Source organism: Passer domesticus, unplaced genomic scaffold (assembly GCF_036417665.1).
Source record: "Passer domesticus isolate bPasDom1 unplaced genomic scaffold, bPasDom1.hap1 HAP1_SCAFFOLD_189, whole genome shotgun sequence".
In the NCBI taxonomy this organism is placed as follows: Eukaryota; Metazoa; Chordata; class Aves; order Passeriformes; family Passeridae; genus Passer; species Passer domesticus.
The window spans coordinates 17,349-36,145 of NW_026989970.1; the positions used below are offsets into that span (position 1 = coordinate 17,349).

The 18,797-nt window shown below is 61.3% G+C and overlaps 1 protein-coding gene across 1 annotated transcript in view; it reads left to right on the plus strand.

The window, feature by feature from the left end:
* The window catches only part of LOC135292058 (polyunsaturated fatty acid lipoxygenase ALOX15B-like), a 34,437-nt gene that overhangs the window by 12,731 nt on the left and 2,909 nt on the right, over positions 1–18,797 (plus strand). The window contains exons 7-17 of the mRNA XM_064406305.1: positions 11–114; positions 1,261–1,433; positions 3,421–3,564; positions 7,005–7,208; positions 8,822–8,908; positions 10,034–10,203; positions 10,728–10,957; positions 11,479–11,740; positions 11,866–11,987; positions 13,338–13,438; positions 17,767–17,937. Coding sequence (XP_064262375.1) covers positions 11–114; positions 1,261–1,433; positions 3,421–3,564; positions 7,005–7,208; positions 8,822–8,908; positions 10,034–10,203; positions 10,728–10,957; positions 11,479–11,740; positions 11,866–11,987; positions 13,338–13,438; positions 17,767–17,937 — 1,768 coding nt within the window. The remainder of the gene's footprint in view (positions 1–10; positions 115–1,260; positions 1,434–3,420; positions 3,565–7,004; positions 7,209–8,821; positions 8,909–10,033; positions 10,204–10,727; positions 10,958–11,478; positions 11,741–11,865; positions 11,988–13,337; positions 13,439–17,766; positions 17,938–18,797) is intronic.

Below are 18,797 nucleotides of genomic sequence, written 5' to 3' on the forward strand. Positions count from 1 at the left end.
CTGTCCCCAGGAACCTGGAGGCCAAGCTCCGGGGGTTCCTGGCCCGGCCCAGCTCGTGGCCCAGCGTGGAGGCCATGACACGCGTGTTCCGCTGCTTCCACACGCCTGTCACCGGTCAGACACCGTGGGGACACGCTGGGGACACGGGGACAGCAGGGACATGGGGACAGCGGGGACACTGGGGGGATTTGGGACACTGGGGCATTGGGGACACCGGGGACATTGACGGCATTGGGGACACTGGGGGAATTGGGGATATCGGGGACACTAGGGACACTGGGGACATTGAGGGGACATTGGGGACACTGGGGACACTGGGGACACTGGGGGATTGGGGACACTGGGGACATTGGGGACATTGGGGGGATTGGGGACACTGGGGACACCAGGAACACTGGGGGGACATGGGGACACTGGGGACAGCGGGGACAGCAGAGACACTGGGGACATTGAGGGGATTGGGGACATCGGGGACATTGGGGACATTGGGGACACTGGTGGGGTTGGGGAACTGGGGACACTGGGGACACTGAGGGACTGGGAACACTGGGGGCATTGGGGAATTGGGGACACTGGGGACAGTGGGGACATTGGGGACATTGGGGATATTGGGGACACTGGGGGGATTGGGGATACTGGGGACACTGGGGACATTGAGGGCATTGGGGACACTGGGGGGGGGCTGGGGACATTGGAAAATTGGGGACACGGGGGACAGTGGGGACACTGGGGGCATTGGGTACATTGGGGACATCGGGGTCATTGGGGACACTGAGAACACTGGGAGGATGCTGGGGACATTGGGGACAAGGGGGACATGGGGGACACTGAAGGGATTGGGGTCAGTGAGGGGACATTGGGGGATTGGGGACACTGGGGACAGGGAGGGGACATTAGGGACACTGGGGGGATTCAGGGACATTGCGGGGATTGGGGGACATTGTGGGGTCTGGAGGTTTTGGGGGCTTGTGGGACATCAGTAGGACATTGAAGGGACCCACAGAGGAACTGGGGTGACACTGGGGAGGGGACACTGGGGGGGGGACATTGGTGACACTGGGGGTGACACAGGGGACACAGGGATGAGGGCGTCTCAGGAATTTGGGGGATCCCAGAGGGAACACGAGGCGATTTCGGGGACCCCAAAACTTTGGGGTTCATGGGGGGGTCCTGGGGGTGTCCCTGGGGTTGGGGGGTGTCCCCGAGGTGTCCCCAGTGTCCCCAGTGTCCCCAATGTCCCCAGTGTCCCTGTGTCCCCAGAGTACGTGGTGCGGCACTGGCAGGAGGACGCGTTTTTCGGGGAGCAGTTCCTGAGCGGGGTGAACCCCGTCCTGCTGCGCCGCTGCCCCCGCCTGCCCCCCAACTTCCCGGTCACCGAGCCCATGGTGGCCGCCAGCCTGGGCACGGGGACGTCCCTGCAGCGGGAGATGGAGGTGAGGGAACACAGAAACCCTAAAAACCCCAAAAATACCCCAAAAACCCTAAAAACCACCCCAAAAACCGTAAAAACCACCCCAAAAACCGTAAAAACCACCCCAAAAACATCAAAAACCCCAAACAAACACCCCAAACAAACACCGAGCCTGTAGTGACCCAAGGGACGTCCCTGCAGCGGGAGATGGAGGTGAGGGAACCCAGAAACCCCAAAAACCCTACAAACCACCCCAAAAACATCAAAAACCCCAAAACCCACCCCAAAATCCCAAAGAAAAACCCCAATCAAACCCCGAGCCCATGGTGGCCCCAGCCTGGGCACGGGGACGTCCCTGAGGCAGGAGATGGAGGTGAGGGAACACAGAAACCCCAAAAACCCTACAAACCACCCCAAAAACATCAAACACCCTAAAAACCCACCCCTAAAACATCAAACACCCTAAAAACCCAAACAAACACCCCAAAACCCCAAACAAACACCCCAAAACCACCCCAATCAAACCCCGAGCCCATGGTGGCCGCCAGCCTGGGGACAGGGACGTCCCTGCAGCGGGAGATGGAGGTGAGGGAACCCAGAAACACCAAAAACCCTAAAAATACCCCAAAAACATCAAAAACCCCAAAACCCACCCCAAAATCCCAAAGAAAAACCCCAATCAAACCCCGAGCCCATGGTGGCCCCAGCCTGGGCACGGGGACGTCCCTGAGGCAGGAGATGGAGGTGAGGGAACTCAAAATACCCCAAAAATACTCCAAAAACATCAAAAACCCCTAAAACTACCCCAAAAACATCAAAAACCCCAAACAAACACCCCAAACAAACCCCGAGCCCATGGTGGCCGCCAGCCTGGGGACAGGGACGTCCTGGAGGGAGGAGATGGAGGTGAGGGAACACAGAAACCCTAAACAGAAACCCCAAAACACCCCAAAAATACCCCAAAATACCCCAAAAATACCCCAAAAATCACCCCAAAAACATCAAAAACCCCAAACAAACACCCCAAACAAACACCGAGCCCGTAGTGACCCCAGGGACATCCCTGCAGGAGGAGATGGAGGTGAGGGAACCCAAAAACCCTAAAAACCACCCCAAAAACATCAAAAACCCTAAAAACCCAAAAAATCACCCCAAAACCCCAATCAAACCCCGAGCCCATGGTGGCCCCAGCCTGGGGACGGGGACATCCCTGAGGCAGGAGATGGAGGTGAGGGACCCCAAAATCACCCCAGAAATACCCTAAAAACGACCCCAAACACCCAAAACCCCCAAACCCCTCAAAACCCCAAAAACCCCAAATACCCCAAAAATCCCAAACACCCCAAAATCCGGGAGGAGATCCGGGAAATGAGGGGAGAAGCCCAGGATTTGGGGTTTTTCTGGGATTTGGGGGATCCCAGTGCGGGGGTACCCCCCATTTTTGGGGTCCCCCTGACTGTGGGGTGCCCCCCAGGCAGGGAACATCTCCCCGGCCCATTATGGGGTGCTGGTTTTTGGGGTTTTTCCCCAGAATTTTGGGTTTTTAATAGGATTTTGGGTTTTTTTCCCAGGATTTTGGGTTTTTCTGGGATTTGGGGGATCCCAGTGCGGGGGTACCCCCCATTTTTGGGGTCCCCCTGACTGTGGGGTGCCCCCCAGGCAGGGAACATCTCCCTGGCCCATTACGGGGTGCTGGGATTTGGGGTTTTTAATGGGATTTTGGGGTTTTTAATGGGATTTAAGCTATCCCCATGATTTGGGGGATCCCAGTCCAGGGGTACCCCCCATTTTTGGGGTCCCCCTGATTGTGGGGTGCTCCCAGACAGGGAACATCTCCCTGGCCGATTATGGGGTGCTGGGATTTGGGGTTTTTCCCCAGAATTTTGGGATTTTAATGGGATTTTGAGTTTTTTTTTTCCAGGATTTGGGGTTTTCCCATGATTTGTGGGACCCCAGTGCGGGGGTACCCCCCATTTTTGGGGTCCCCCTGACTGTGGGGTGCCCCCCAGGCAGGGAACGTCTACCTGGCCGATTACGGGGTGCTGCAGGGGCTCCCCACGGCGCTCATCGACGGCCGCCCCACCTTCGTGGCCGCCCCGCTGTGCCTGCTGCACCAGCGCCCCGACGGGGAGCTGCGGCCCCTCGCCATCCAGGTGAGACCCCAGACCCAAAAGGGACCCCGAAAACACCGAAAGGGACCCCAAAAACCCCAAAAGGGACCCCAAAAACCCACCCGGACCCTAAAAAGTGACCTGGACCCCAAAAACGGGGGGGATCTGAAATGGGGGGATGAGAATGGGGTGATGGGGGAGCTGCGGCCCCTCGCCATCCAGGTGAGACCCCAGCCCCAAAACCCCCCCCAAAAACACTGAAACAGACCCCAAAAACCCATCCCGACCCCAAAAACTGAGCCTGATCCCAAAAACAAGGGAGACCTGAAATGGGGGGATGAGAACGGGGCAATGGGGGAGCTGCGGCCCCTCGCCATCCAGGTGAGACCCCTGTCACTGTGGGGGTTTGGGGTCACTGTGAGCGTTTTGGGGGTCCCTGTGAGGGTTTTGGGGTCCCCGTGAGGGTTTGGGAGTCACTCTCGGGGTTTTGGGGTGCCCATTTTGGGGGTTCCCTGATCATTTTTGGGGTTCCCAGCTCTCCCAGGACCCGCCGTGGCTCTGGGCGCTGGCCAAGGCCTGGGGTCACAGTCAGGGTTTGGGGGTCACACTGAGGGTTTGGGGTCACTCTGAGCATTTGGGGTCACTCTCAGGGTTTTGGGGTGCCCATTTTGGGGTTCCTCTGACCCATTTTGGGGTTCCCAGCTGTCCCAGGAGCCTGGCCCCGAGTCACCCAGGACCCGCCGTGGCTCTGGGCGCTGGCCAAGGCCTGGGTGCCCTGGGGGGGTTTGGGGTGCCCCATTTCACCGTTTTTGGGGTTTCTCTGACCCATTCTGGGGTTCCCAGCTCTCTCAGGAGCCCGGCCCCGAGTCCCCCGTGTTCGTGCCGCAGGACCCACCGTGGCTCTGGGCGCTGGCCAAGGCCTGGGTGCCCTGGGGGGGTTTGGGGTCACTGTGGGTGTTTTGGGGTGCCCATTTCGGGTTTCCCTGACCCATTTTTGGGGTTCCCAGCTGTCCCAGGAGCCAGGCCCCGAGTCGCCGGTGTTCGTGCCCCAGGACCCGCCGTGGCTCTGGGCGCTGGCCAAGGCCTGGGTGCCCTGTGCGGGTTTGGGGGTCACACTGAGGGTTTGGGGTCACTGTGAGGGTTTGGGGTGCCCCATTTCACCGTTTTTGGGGTTCCCAGCTCTCTCAGGACCCTGGCCCCGAGTCGCCGGTGTTGGTGCCGCAGGACCCGCCGTGGCTCTGGGCGCTGGCCAAGGCCTGGGGTCACAGTCAGGGTTTGGGGTCACAGTCAGGGTTTGGGGTCACTGTGAGCATTTGGGGTCACTCTCAGGGTTTTGGGGTGCCCATTTTGGGGTTCCTCTGACCCATTTTGGGGTTCCCAGCTGTCCCAGGAGCCCGGCCCCGAGTCACCCAGGACCCGCCGTGGCTCTGGGTGCTGGCCACGGCCTGGGTGCCCTGGGGGGGTTTGGGGTCACTGTGAGAGTTTGGGGTCACTGTGGGTGTTTTGGGGGTGCCCATTTCGGGATTCCTCTGATCATTTTTGGGGTTCTCTGACCCATTTTGGGGTTCCCAGCTGTCCCAGGAGCCTGGCCCCGAGTCACCCAGGACCCGCCGTGGCTCTGGGCGCTGGCCAAGGCCTGGGTGCCCTGGGGGGGTTTTGGGGTGCCCCATTTCACTGGTTTTGGGGTTCCTCTGACCCATTTTGGGGTTCCCAGCTCTCTCAGGACCCAGGCCCCGAGTCCCCAGTGTTGGTGCCCCAGGACCCGCCGTGGCTCTGGGCGCTGGCCAAGGCCTGGGTGCCCTGGGGGGGTTTGGGGTCACTGTGAGAGTTTGGGGTCACTGTGGGTGTTTTGGGGGTGCCCATTTCGGGATTCCTCTGATCATTTTTGGGGCTCTCTGACCCATTTTGGGGTTCCCAGCTCTCCCAGGAGCCCGGCCCCGAGTCGCCGGTGTTCGTGCTGCAGGACCCGCCGTGGCTCTGGGCGCTGGCCAAGGCCTGGGGTCACAGTCAGGGTTTGGGGTCACTGTGAGCGTTTGGGGTCACTCTGAGCATTTGGGGTCACTCTCAGGGTTTTGGGGTGCCCATTTTGGGGTTCCCTGACTGTTTTTGGGGTTCCCAGCTGTCCCAGGAGCCCGGCCCCGAGTCGCCGGTGTTGGTGCCGCAGGACCCGCCGTGGCTCTGGGCGCTGGCCAAGGCCTGGGGTCACAGTCAGGGTTTGGGGTCACAGTCAGGGTTTGGGGTCACTGTGAGCATTTGGGGTCACTCTCAGGGTTTTGGGGTGCCCATTTTGGGGTTCTCTGACCCATTTTGGGGTTCCCAGCTCTCCCAGGACCCGCCGTGGCTCTGGGCGCTGGCCAAGGCCTGGGGTCACAGTCAGGGTTTGGGGTCACTGTGAGCGTTTGGGGTCACTCTCAGGGTTTTGGGGTGCCCCATTTCACCCATTTTGGGGTTTCTCTGATCATTTTTGGGGTTCCCAGCTGTCCCAGGAGCCCGGCCCCGAGTCGCCGATGTTCGTGCCGCAGGACCCGCCGTGGCTCTGGGCGCTGGCCAAGGCCTGGGTGCCCTGGGGGGGTTTGGGGTCACTGTGAGGGTTTGGGGTCCCTGTGAGGGTTTAGGGGTCACTCTCGGGGTTTTGGGGTGCCCATTTCGGGTTTCCCTGACTGTTTTTGGGGTTCCCAGCTGTCCCAGGATCCAGGCCCCAAGTCCTTTGTGCCCCAGGACCCGCCGTGGCTCTGGGCGCTGGCCAAGGCCTGGGTGCCCTGGGGGGGTTTTGGGGTGCCCATTTCGGGTTTCCCTGACTGTTTTTGGGGTTCCCAGCTGTCCCAGGAGCCAGGCCCCGAGTCGCCGGTGTTTGTGCCGCAGGACCCGCCGTGGCTCTGGGCGCTGGCCAAGGCCTGGGTGCCCTGGGGGGGTTTGGGGTCCCTGTGAGGGTTTGGGGTCACTGTGGGTGTTTTGGGGGTGCCCATTTCGGGATTCCTCTGATCATTTTTGGGGTTCCTCTGACGCATTTTGGGGTTCCCAGCTCTCCCAGGAGCCCGGCCCCGAGTCGCCGGTGTTGGTGCCCCAGGACCCGCCGTGGCTCTGGGCGCTGGCCAAGGCCTGGGGTCACAGTCAGGGTTTGGGGTCACTCTGGGGGTTTTGGGGTGCCCCATTTCACTGTTTTTGGGGTTCCCAGCTGTCCCAGGACCCAGGCCCCGAGTCGCCGGTGTTCGTGCCGCAGGACCCGCCGTGGCTCTGGGCGCTGGCCAAGGCCTGGGTGCCCTGGGGGGGTTTGGGGTCACTGTGGGGGTTTTGGGGTGCCCCATTTCTCTGTTTTTGGGGTTCCCAGCTGTCCCAGGAGCCCGGCCCCGAGTCGCCGGTGTTCGTGCCGCAGGACCCGCCGTGGCTCTGGGCGCTGGCCAAGGCCTGGGTGCCCTGGGGGGGTTTTGGGGTGCCCCATGTCACCGTTTTTGGGGTTCCTCTGATCATTTTGGGGTTCCCAGCTCTCTCAGGACCCAGGCCCCGAGTCGCCGGTGTTCGTGCCGCAGGACCCGCCGTGGCTCTGGGCGCTGGCCAAGGCCTGGGTGCGCAGCGCCGAGTTCCACGTGCACGAGGCCCTGACCCACCTGCTCCGGGCCCACCTGCTGGGCGAGGTGTTCGCCCTGGCCACGCTGAGGCAGCTGCCCCCGCAGCACCCCCTCTTCAAGGTACCCCGAAAACACAAAAATTGTACCCCAAAAAATCACTAAACTGCGAAAAAATCCTCCCCAAAATCCCTAAACCGCAAAAAAATCCACCCCCAAAACTCGAAACCCGAAAAAAAATCCTCCCCAAAATCCCTAAACTACAAAAAAATCCACCCCCAAAACTCGAAACCCGAAAAAAAATCCACCCCTGAATCCCTAAACTGCAAAATAATCCACCCCCAAAACTCAAAAAACACAAAAAAATCCCATCCCAAAATCCTTAAACCACAAAAAAATCCACCCTAAAGTACTTAATCCACAAAAAAATCTACCCTAAAATCTCTAAATCAGAAAAAAAATCCACCCTCAAAACTCGAAACCCGAAAAAAACTCCACCCCTGAATCCCTAAACCACAAAAAAATCCACCCCAAACCCAAAACCCAAAAAAAATCCACCCCAAACTCAAAAACACCAAAAAAATCCGCCCCAAAATCTAAAACCCGAAAAAAATCCACCCCAAAATTCTTTAACCAAAAACAAAAAAAATTGATCCCAAAGCCAAAAACCCCAAACCCCAAAAACTCCACCCTGAAACCCCCAAACCTCAAAACCCCAAACCCCGAAACCCCAAACCCCAAAACGCCCAAACCCCAAACCCCAAAACCCCATCCCAAAAACCCCCCACCCTAAAACCCATAAACCCCAAAACCCAAAACCCCAAACCCCAAAACCCTCAAACCCCAAAACCCCCAAACCCCCAAACCCCAAAACCCAAAACCCCAAAACCCAAACCTCCAAACCCCAAAACCCCCAAACCCCCAAACCCCAAAACCCAAAACCCCCAAACCCCAAAACCCCCAAACCCCAAAACCCAAAACCCCCATCCCAAAAACCCCCCACCCTAAAACCCATAAACCCCAAACCCCCAAACCCCAAAACCCCCAAACCCCCAACCCAAAAACCCCCAACCCCCAAACCCCAAAACCCCCAAACCCCCAACCCAAAAACCCCCAACCCCCAAACCCCAAAACCCCCAAACCCCCAACCCAAAAACCCCCAACCCCCAAACCCCAAAACCCCCAACCCAGAAATCCCAAACCCCAAAAACTCTTGGTGCCCCTCCCCATTTATCGGTGCCCCCCCATGCCCCCTCCCCATTTTTCAATGCCCTTCCCGTGCCCGGTGCCCCCATGTGCCCTCCAGGTGCCCCCTCCCCATTTTTCAATGCCCCCCCGTGCCCGGTACCCTCTGTGTGCCCCCCCCTCGGTGCCCCCTCCCCATTTTTCAATGCCCCCCGTGCCCCCTCCCCATTTATTGGTGCCCCCTCCCCAGCTGCTGGTGCCCCACACCCGGGTCACGGTGCAGATCGGGGCTGCCCCCCCGGTGCCCCCTCCCCATTTATCAGTGCCCCCCCGTGCCTGGTACCCCCCGTGTGCCCCCCCCGGTGCCCCCTCCCCATTTTTCAATGCCCCCCGTGCCCCCTCCCCAGCTGCTGGTGCCCCACACGCGCTTCACGGTGCAGATCGGGGCTGCCCCCCCGGTGCCCCCTCCCCATTTATCAGTGCCCCCCGTGCCTGGTACCCCCCGTGTGACCCCCCCGGTGCCCCCTCCTCACCCGGTGCCCCCTCCCCAGCTGCTGGTGCCCCACACGCGCTTCACGGTGCAGATCGGGGCCCTGGCGCGGCGCTTCCTGCTCAACCCCGGGGGCGTCTTCGACAGGGTACGGGGGTCTGGGGGGTCTGGGGGCTTCCACAGGGTACGGGGGGTCTGGGGGCTTCGACAGGGCACGGGGGTCTGGGGGCTGGGGGCTTCCACAGGGCACGGGGGTCTGGGGGCTTCCACAGGGCACGGGGGGCACTGAGGGGGTCTGGGGGCTTCCACAGGGCACGGGGGGTCTGGGGGCTTCGACAGGGTACGGGGGGTCTGGGGGCTGGGGGCTTCCACAGGGCACGGGGGTCTGGGGGCTTCCACAGGGCACGGGGGGGCACTGAGGGGGTCTGGGGGCTTCCACAGGGTACGGGGGGCACTGGGGGTCTGGTGGGGCAGGATTTGGGCTGGAATTGCGGGATTTGGGGCGGATTTGGGTGGGAATTGCGGGATTTGGGTGGCACGGGGGTGGCACTGCGGTGTCCCCTCGGTGTCCCCCCAATGTCCCCTCGGTGTCCCCTGTGTCCCCAGGCGGTGGCGCTGGGCCGGCGCGGGATTTGGGTGGGAACTGCGGGAATTGGGGCGGATTTGGGTGGGATTTGGGTTGGAATTACCAGGTTTTGGTGGCACTGGGGTGGCACGGGGGTGGCACTGCGGTGTCCCCCAATGTCCCCTCGGTGTCCCCAGGCGGTGGCGCTGGGCCGGCGCGGGCTGCTGGCACTGGTGGCGCGGGATTTGGGCTGGATTTGGGTGGGAATTGCGGGATTTGGGCTGGATTTGAGCTGGGATTACCAGGTTTTGGTGACACGGGGGTGGCACTGCGATGTCCCCCCAATGTCCCCTCGGTGTCCCCTGTGTCCCCAGGCGGTGGCGCTGGGCTGCTGGCACAAATGGGGGGGGATTTGGGCTGGAATTGCGGGATTTTGGTGGGATTTGGGCTGGATTTGGGCTGGAATTACCGGATTTTGGTGACACGGGGGTGGCACTGCGGTGTCCCCCCAGTGTCCCCTCGGTGTCCCCTGTGTCCCCAGGCGGTGGCGCTGGGCTGCTGGCACAAATGGGGGGGGATTTGGGCTGGAATTGCGGGATTTTGGTGGGATTTGGGCTGGATTTGGGCTGGAATTACCAGGTTTTGGTGGCACGGGGGTGGCACTGCGATGTCCCCTCGGTGTCCCCCCAATGTCCCCTGTGTCCCCAGGCGGTGGCGCTGGGCCGGCGCGGGCTGCTGGCGCTGGTGGCGCGGGGGCTGCGGGCGCTGCGCTGGCGCTCGCTGGTGCTGCCGCGGGACCTGCGACACCGCGGCGTGGCGGCCACCAAGCGCCACCACTTCGCCTGCGACGCCACCAAGGTGTGGCGGGCCATCCGCAGGTGGGGACACCTGGGGACACCGCGGAGCCCCGAGCCACCCCCCCCAGAGAGCCCCGGTGTCACCCCAGTGTCCCCAGTGTCCCCAATGTCCCCAGTGTCCCCAATGTCCCCACTGTCCTCAATGTCCGCAGTGTCCCCAGTGTCCCCAGTGTCCCCAATGTCCCCAGGTTTGTCACCTCCCTGTTGTCCCTGTATTACCCTGATGTCCCCAATGATGTCCCCAATGTCCCCAATGTTCCCAATGTCCCCAGTGTCCCCAATGTCCCCAGTGTCCCCAATGTTCCCAATCCCCCAATGTCCCTGGTGTCCCCAGTGTCCCCAGGTTTGTCACCGTGCTCTTGTCCCTCTATTACCCCGATGTCCCCAGTGTCCCCAATGTCCCCAGTGATGTCCCCAGGTTTTTCACAGGGCTGGTGACCCTCTGTTACCCCAATGTCCCCCCAGTGTCCCCACTGTCCCAGATTTGTCACCAAGGTGGTGTCACTGTATTACCCCAGTGTCCCCAGTGTCTCCAATGTCCCCAGGTTTGTCACCTCCCTGCTGTCCCTCTATTACCCCGGTGTCCCCAGTGATGTCCCCTGTGTCCCCTCAATGTCCCCAGCTTTGTCACCTCTGTGCTGTCCCTCAGTGTCCCCTCAGTGTCCCCAATGTCCCACTGTCCCCAGGTTTGTCACCAGGGTGCTGTCCCTGTCCTACCCGGGTGTCCCCACTGTCCCCAGGTTTGTCACCGGGGTGCTGTCCCTCTCCTACCCGGGTGTCCCCAATGTCCCCAATGTCCCCAATGTCCCCAATGTCCCCAGGTTTGTCACCTCCCTGCTGTCCCTGTGTCCCCAGGTTTGTCACTGGGGTGCTGTCCTCTCAATGTCCCCACTGTCCCCAGGTTTGTCACCTCCCTGCTGTCCCTGTACTACCCGGGTGTCCCCAATGTCCCCAGTGTCCCCAATGTCCCCTCGATGTCCCCAGGTTTGTCACCGGGGTGCTGTCCCTGTCCTACCCGGGTGTCCCCAGTGTCCCCAGTGATGTCCCCCCAGTGTCCCCGGTGTCCCCAGTGTCCCCAGTGTCCCCAATGTCCCCTCGATGTCCCCAGGTTTGTCACCGGGGTGCTGTCCCTGTCCTACCCGGGTGTCCCCAATGTCCCCAATGTCCCTGCTGTCCCCAATGTCCCCAATGTCCCCAGTGTCCCCAATGTCCCCAATGTCCCCAATGTCCCCGCTGTCCCCAATGTCCCCAATGTCCCCAATGTCCCCAATGTCCCCAATGTCCCCCTGTCCCCAGGTTTGTCACCGGGGTGCTGTCCCTGTGTCCCCAGGTTTGTCACCTCCCTGCTGTCCCTGTCCTACCCGGGTGTCCCCAATGTCCCCAATGTCCCCAGTGTCCCCTCAGTGTCCCCAATGTCCCCAATGTCCCCCTGTCCCCAGGTTTGTCACCTCCCTGCTGTCCCTGTCCTACCCAGGTGTCCCCAGTGTCCCCAGTGTCCGCAGTGTCCCCAGTGTCCCCAATGTCCCCAATGTCCCCAATGTCCCCTCGATGTCCCCAGGTTTGTCACCGGGGTGCTGTCCCTGTCCTACCCGGGTGTCCCCAATGTCCCCAATGTCCCCCTGTCCCCAGGTTTGTCACCTCCCTGCTGTCCCTGTACTACCCGGGTGTCCCCAATGTCCCCAGGTTTGTCACCTCCCTGCTGTCCCTGTACTACCCGGCTGACGCCGCGGTGCAGCAGGACCCCGAGCTCCAGGCCTGGGTGGGCGAGATCTTCACCAGGGGCTTCCTGGGCAGGCGGCGCTCAGGTGGGCACGGGGGGCACGGGGGGGACAGGTGGGCATGGGGGGGACAGGTGACCCCTCAGGTGGGCACAGGTGGGCACAGGTGGGCACAGGTGGGCACAGGTGACCCCTGAGGTGGGCACATGTGGCACAGGTGACCCCAGGTGGGCACAGGTGGGCACAGGTGACCCCTGAGGTAGGCACAGGTGGGCACAGGTGACCACAGGTGACCACAGGTGACCACAGGTGGGCACAGGTGGGCACAGGTGGGCACAGGTGGGCACAGGTGACCCCTGAGGTAGGCACAGGTGGGCACAGGTGGGCACAGGTGGGCACAGGTGACCACAGGTGGGCACAGGTGGGCACAGGTGACCCCTGAGGTAGGCACAGGTGGGCACAGGTGACCACAGGTGGGCACAGGTGGGCACAGGTGGGCACAGGTGGGCACAGGTGACCCCTGAGGTAGGCACAGGTGGGCACAGGTGACCACAGGTGGGCACAGGTGACCCCTGAGGTGGGCACAGGTGGGCACAGGTGACCCCAGGTGGGCACAGGTGGGGTCAGGGGGCACAGGTGGGCACAGGTGACCCCTGAGGTGGGCACATGTGGCACAGGTGACCCCAGGTGGGCACAGGTGGGCACAGGTGACCCCTGAGGTAGGCACAGGTGGGCACAGGTGACCACAGGTGACCACAGGTGACCACAGGTGGGCACAGGTGGGCACAGGTGGGCACAGGTGGGCACAGGTGACCCCTGAGGTAGGCACAGGTGGGCACAGGTGGGCACAGGTGGGCACAGGTGACCACAGGTGGGCACAGGTGGGCACAGGTGACCCCTGAGGTAGGCACAGGTGGGCACAGGTGACCACAGGTGGGCACAGGTGGGCACAGGTGGGCACAGGTGGGCACAGGTGACCCCTGAGGTAGGCACAGGTGGGCACAGGTGACCACAGGTGGGCACAGGTGACCCCTGAGGTGGGCACAGGTGGGCACAGGTGACCCCAGGTGGGCACAGGTGGGGTCAGGGGGCACAGGTGGGCACAGGTGACCCCTGAGGTAGGCACAGGTGGGCACAGGTGGGCACAGGTGGGCACAGGTGACCACAGGTGGGCACAGGTGGGCACAGGTGACCCCTGAGGTAGGCACAGGTGGGCACAGGTGACCACAGGTGGGCACAGGTGGGCACAGGTGGGCACAGGTGGGCACAGGTGACCCCTGAGGTAGGCACAGGTGGGCACAGGTGACCCCAGGTGGGCACAGGTGACCCCTGAGGTGGGCACAGGTGGGCACAGGTGACCCCAGGTGGGCACAGGTGACCCCAGGTGGGCACAGGTGCCCCCCGAGGTGTGCCCGTCTGACGCGGTGCCCGTGCCAGGGGTGCCCTCCCGCCTGCACAGCGTGCGCGGCCTCGTCACCTTCGTCACCACCGTCATCTACACCTGCTCGGCGCACCACGCCGCCACCAACAGCGGGCAGGTGAGCGCTGACCGCTGAGTGACCGCTGAGTGACCCTGAGTGACCACTGAGTGACCCCTGAGTGACCCCTGAGTGACCACTGAGTGACCCTGAGTGACCACTGAGTGACCCCTGAGTGACCCTGAGTGACCCTGAGTGACCCTGAGTGACCACTGAGTGACCGCTGAGTGACCACTGAGTGACCCTGAGTGACCGCTGAGTGACCCTGAGTGACCCTGAGTGACCACTGAGTGACCACTGAGTGACCAATGAGTGACCACTGAGTGACCCTGAGTGACCGCTGAGTGACCGCTGAGTGACCGCTGAGTGACCCCTGAGTGACCAGTGAGTGACCACTGAGTGACCCCTGAGTGACCTCTGAGTGACCCTGAGTGACCACTGAGTGACCCCTGAGTGACCGCTGAGTGACCAATGAGTGACCAATGAGTGACCAATGAGTGACCGCTGAGTGACCACTGAGTGACCAATGAGTGACCCCTGAGTGACCAATGAGTGACCACTGACCACTGAGTGACCTCTGAGTGACCACTGACCACTGAGTGACCTCTGAGTGACCACTGAGTGACCACTGAGTGACCACTGACCGCTGAGTGACCACTGAGTGACCCTGAGTGACCTCTGAGTGGCCCTGAGTGACCAGTGAGTGACCAATGAGTGACCGCTGAGTGACCAATGAGTGACCACTGAGTGACCCCTGAGTGACCAGTGAGTGACCACTGAGTGACTGCTGACCTCTGAGTGACCAGTGAGTGACCACTGAGTGACCACTGAGTGACCCTGAGTGACCCTGAGTGACCACTGAGTGACCACTGAGTGACCCTGAGTGACCCTGAGTGACCAGTGAGTGACCACTGAGTGACCTCTGAGTGACCCTGAGTGACCAGTGAGTGACCAATGAGTGACCACTGAGTGACCCCTGAGTGACCACTGAGTGACCACTGAGTGACCCCTGAGTGACCACTGAGTGACCACTGAGTGACCAGTGAGTGACCAATGAGTGACCACTGAGTGACCTCTGAGTGACCCTGAGTGACCACTGAGTGACCCTGAGTGACCAGTGAGTGACCAATGAGTGACCAGTGAGTGACCACTGAGTGACCCTGAGTGACCTCTGAGTGACCCTGAGTGACCAATGAGTGACCACTGAGTGACCACTGAGTGACCCCTGAGTGACCCTGAGTGACCCCTGAGTGACCACTGAGTGACCACTGAGTGACCACTGAGTGACCAGTGAGTGACCAATGAGTGACCACTGAGTGACCGCTGAGTGACCAATGAGTGACCCTGAGTGACCACTGAGTGACCACTGAGTGACCCTGAGTGACCGCTGAGTGACCTCTGAGTGACCACTGAGTGACCACTGAGTAACCACTGAGTGACCAATGAGTGACCACTGACCGCTGAGTGACCACTGAGTGACCCTGAGTGACCCTGAGTGACCACTGAGTGACCACTGACCTCTGAGTGACCACTGAGTGACCCCTGAGTGACCGCTGAGTGACCCTGAGTGACCGCTGAGTGACCACTGAGTGACCCCTGAGTGACCACTGAGTAACCACTGAGTGACCAATGAGTGACCACTGACCACTGAGTGACCTCTGAGTGACCACTGAGTGACCCCTGAGTGACCACTGACCACTGAGTGACCAATGAGTGACCACTGACCACTGAGTGACCTCTGAGTGACCACTGAGTGACCAATGAGTGACCACTGACCACTGAGTGACCTCTGAGTGACTGCTGAGTGACCAATGAGTGACCACTGACCACTGACCACTGACCACTGAGTGACCGCTGAGTGACCGCTGAGTGACCACTGACCCCCCCTGCCCGACCCCTCCCCCGGGGCAGTTTTGGGGCGCTGGGGGGATTTGGGGAGGGCTCTGGGGGGTCTCTGGGATTTTGGGGTCCCTCACCCCCATTTTGGGGTCCCCCTCCCCATTTTTGGGGTCCCTCTCCCCCATTTTGGGGTCCCCCTCCCCATTTTTGGGGTCCTTCACCCCATTCTGGGGTCTCACCCCCATTTTGGGGTCCCTCTCCCCCATTTTGGGGTCCCTCTCCCCCATTTTGGGGTCCCTCACCCCATTTTGGGGTCCCCCTCCCCATTTTTGGGGTCCCTCACCCCCATTTTGGGGTCCCTCTCCCCCATTTTTGGGGTCCCTCACCCCCATTTTGGGGTCCCTCACCCCCATTTTTGGGGTCTCTCCCCCATTTTGGAGTCCCTCACCCCATTTTGGGGTCCCCCTCCCCATTTTTGGGGTCCCTCTCCCCCATTTTGGGGTCTCTCCCCCATTTTGGGGTCCCTCTCCCCCATTTTGGGGTCCCTCACCCCATTTTTGGGGTCCCTCACCCCCATTTTGGAGTCCCTGACCCCATTTTGGGGTCCCTCTCCCCCATTTTGGAGTCCCTGACCCCCATTTTGGTGTCCCTGACCCCATTTTTGGGGTCCCCCTCCCCATTTTTGGGGTCCTTCACCCCATTTTGGGGTGTCACCCCCATTTTTGGGACCCCTGACCCCATTTTGGAGTCCCTGACCCCATTTTTGGGGTCCCCCTCCCCATTTTTGGGGTCCCCCTCCCCATTTTTGGGGTCCCTGACCCCATTTTGGGGTCCCCCACCCCATTTCCTGCAGTCTGAGCTCTCTGACACTGGGGTCTCTCCCCATTTTGGGGTCCCTCACCCCATTTTGGGGTCTCACCCCCCATTTTTGGGGTCTCACCCCCCCATTTTTGGGGTCCCTCACCCCATTTTGGGGTCTCACCCCCCATTTTGGGGTCCCTCACCCCATTTCTGCCCAGTTTGAGCTCTCTGACACTGGGGTCTCTCCCCGTTTTGGGGTCCCTGTGACATTTTTGGGGTCTCTCCCCCATTTTGGGGTCTGTCTCCCCATTTTGGGGTCTCTCTCCCCCATTTTGGAGTCCCTGACCCCATTTTGGGGTCCCTGTGACATTTTTGGGGTCCCTCTCCCCCATTTTGGGGTCCCCCTCCCCATTTTTGGGGTCCTTCACCCCATTTTGGGGTGTCACCCCCCATTTTTGGGACCCCTGACCCCATTTTGGGGTCCCTCACCCCCATTTTGGGGTCCCCCTCCCCATTTTTGGGGTCCTTCACCCCATTTTGGGGTGTCACCCCCATTTTTGGGACCCCTGACCCCATTTTGGAGTCCCTGACCCCATTTTGGGGTCCCTGTGACATTTTGGAGTCCCTGACCCCCATTTTGGTGTCCCTGACCCCATTTTTGGGGTCCCCCTCCCCATTTTTGGGGTCCTTCACCCCATTTTGGGGTGTCACCCCCATTTTTGGGACCCCTGACCCCATTTTGGAGTCCCTGACCCCATTTTTGGGGTCCCCCTCCCCATTTTTGGGGTCCCCCTCCCCATTTTTGGGGTCCCTGACCCCATTTTGGGGTCCCCCACCCCATTTCCTGCAGTCTGAGCTCTCTGACACTGGGGTCTCTCCCCATTTTTGGGGTCCCTGACTCTGATTTTGGGGTCCCTGACCCCATTTTGGGGTCCCCCACCCCATTTCCTGCAGTCTGAGCTGCCTGACACTGGGGTCTCTCCCCATTTTGGGGTCCCTGACTCTGATTTTGGGGTCCCTGACCCCATTTTGGGGTCCCCCACCCCATTCCCTGCAGTCTGAGCTCTCTGACACTGGGGTCTCTCCCCATTTTGGGGTCCCTGACTCTGATTTTGGGGTCCCTGACCCCGATTTTGGGGTCCCCGACCCCATTCCCCGCAGTTTGAGCTGTCGGCGTTCCCCCCGAACGCGCCGGCCGCCATGCGCGCGCCCCCTTCCCCATTTCCTGCAGTCTGAGCTCTCTGACACTGGGGTCTCTCCCCATTTTGGGGTCCCTGACTCTGATTTTGGGGTCCCTGACCCCATTTTTGGGGTCCCCCACCCCATTCCCTGCAGTCTGAGCTCTCTGACACTGGGGTCTCTCCCCATTTTGGGGTCCCTGACTCTGATTTTGGGGTCCCTGACCCCATTTTGGGGTCCCCCACCCCATTCCCTGCAGTCTGAGCTCTCTGACACTGGGGTCTCTCCCCATTTTGGGGTCCCTGACTCTGATTTTGGGGTCCCTGACCCCATTTTGGGGTCCCCCACCCCATTCCCTGCAGTCTGAGCTCTCTGACACTGGGGTCTCTCCCCATTTTGGGGTCCCTGACTCTGATTTTGGGGTCCCTGACCCCATTTTGGGGTCCCCCACCCCATTTCCTGCAGTCTGAGCTCTCTGACACTGGGGTCTCTCCCCATTTTGGGGTCCCTGACTCTGATTTTGGGGTCCCTGACCCCATTTTTGGGGTCCCCCACCCCATTCCCCGCAGTTTGAGCTGTCGGCGTTCCCCCCGAACGCGCCGGCCGCCATGCGCGCGCCCCCTCCCCGCTCCAAGGCCGCGCTGTCGGAGCAGGATTTCCTGGAGGCCCTGCCCGCCATGAACACCACGGCCACGGTGCTGGCCGTGCTCTGGGTGCTCCGGAACGAGCCCATGGACCTGGTGAGACCCCCACCCAAATTAACCCGCACCCCCCGGGACCCCTCCCCAAAATAACCCAGCCCAAACCTGAATAACCCAGCCCAAATCTACCCCAAACCCACCCCAAATCAACCCAAAACTGACCCAACCCAACCCAAAACCGACCCAGCCCAACCCCTGGCCGTGCTCTGGGTGCTGCGGAACGAGCCCATGGACCTGGTGAGACCCCCACCCAAATTAACCCGCACCCCCGGGACCCCTCCCCAAAATAACCCAGCCCAAACCTGAATAACCCAGCCCAAATCTACCCCAAACCCACCCAAAACCGACCCAGCCCAACCCCAAATAACCCAGCCCAACCCCTGGCTGTGCTCAGGAACGAGCCCATGGACCTGGTGAGACCCCCACCCAAAATAACCCACCCCCCCGGGACCCCTCCCCAAAATAACCCAGCCCAAACCCACTGAAATCCACCCCAAACCCACCAAAAACCAACCCAAACCCACCCAAAACCAACCCAGCCCAACCCCAAATAACCCAGGCCACCCCCTGGCTGTGCTCAGGAACGAGCCCATGGACCTGGTGAGACCCCCACCCAAATTAACACACACCCCCGGGACCCCTCCCCAAAATAACCCAGCCCAAACCCACCCCAGGACCCGCAGTGCTCTCCCAGTGCCCTCCCAGTAACTCCCAGTATCCCCAGTGCCCCCCGTGCCCTCCCAGTGCTCTCCCAGTGCCCTCCCAGTAACTCCCAGTATCCCCAGTGCCCCCCGTGCCCCCCGTGCCCCCAGTGCCCTCCCAGTGCCCTCCCAGTAACTCCCAGTATCCCCAGTGCCCCCCGTGCCCCCCGTGCCCCCAGTGCCCTCCCAGTGCCCTCC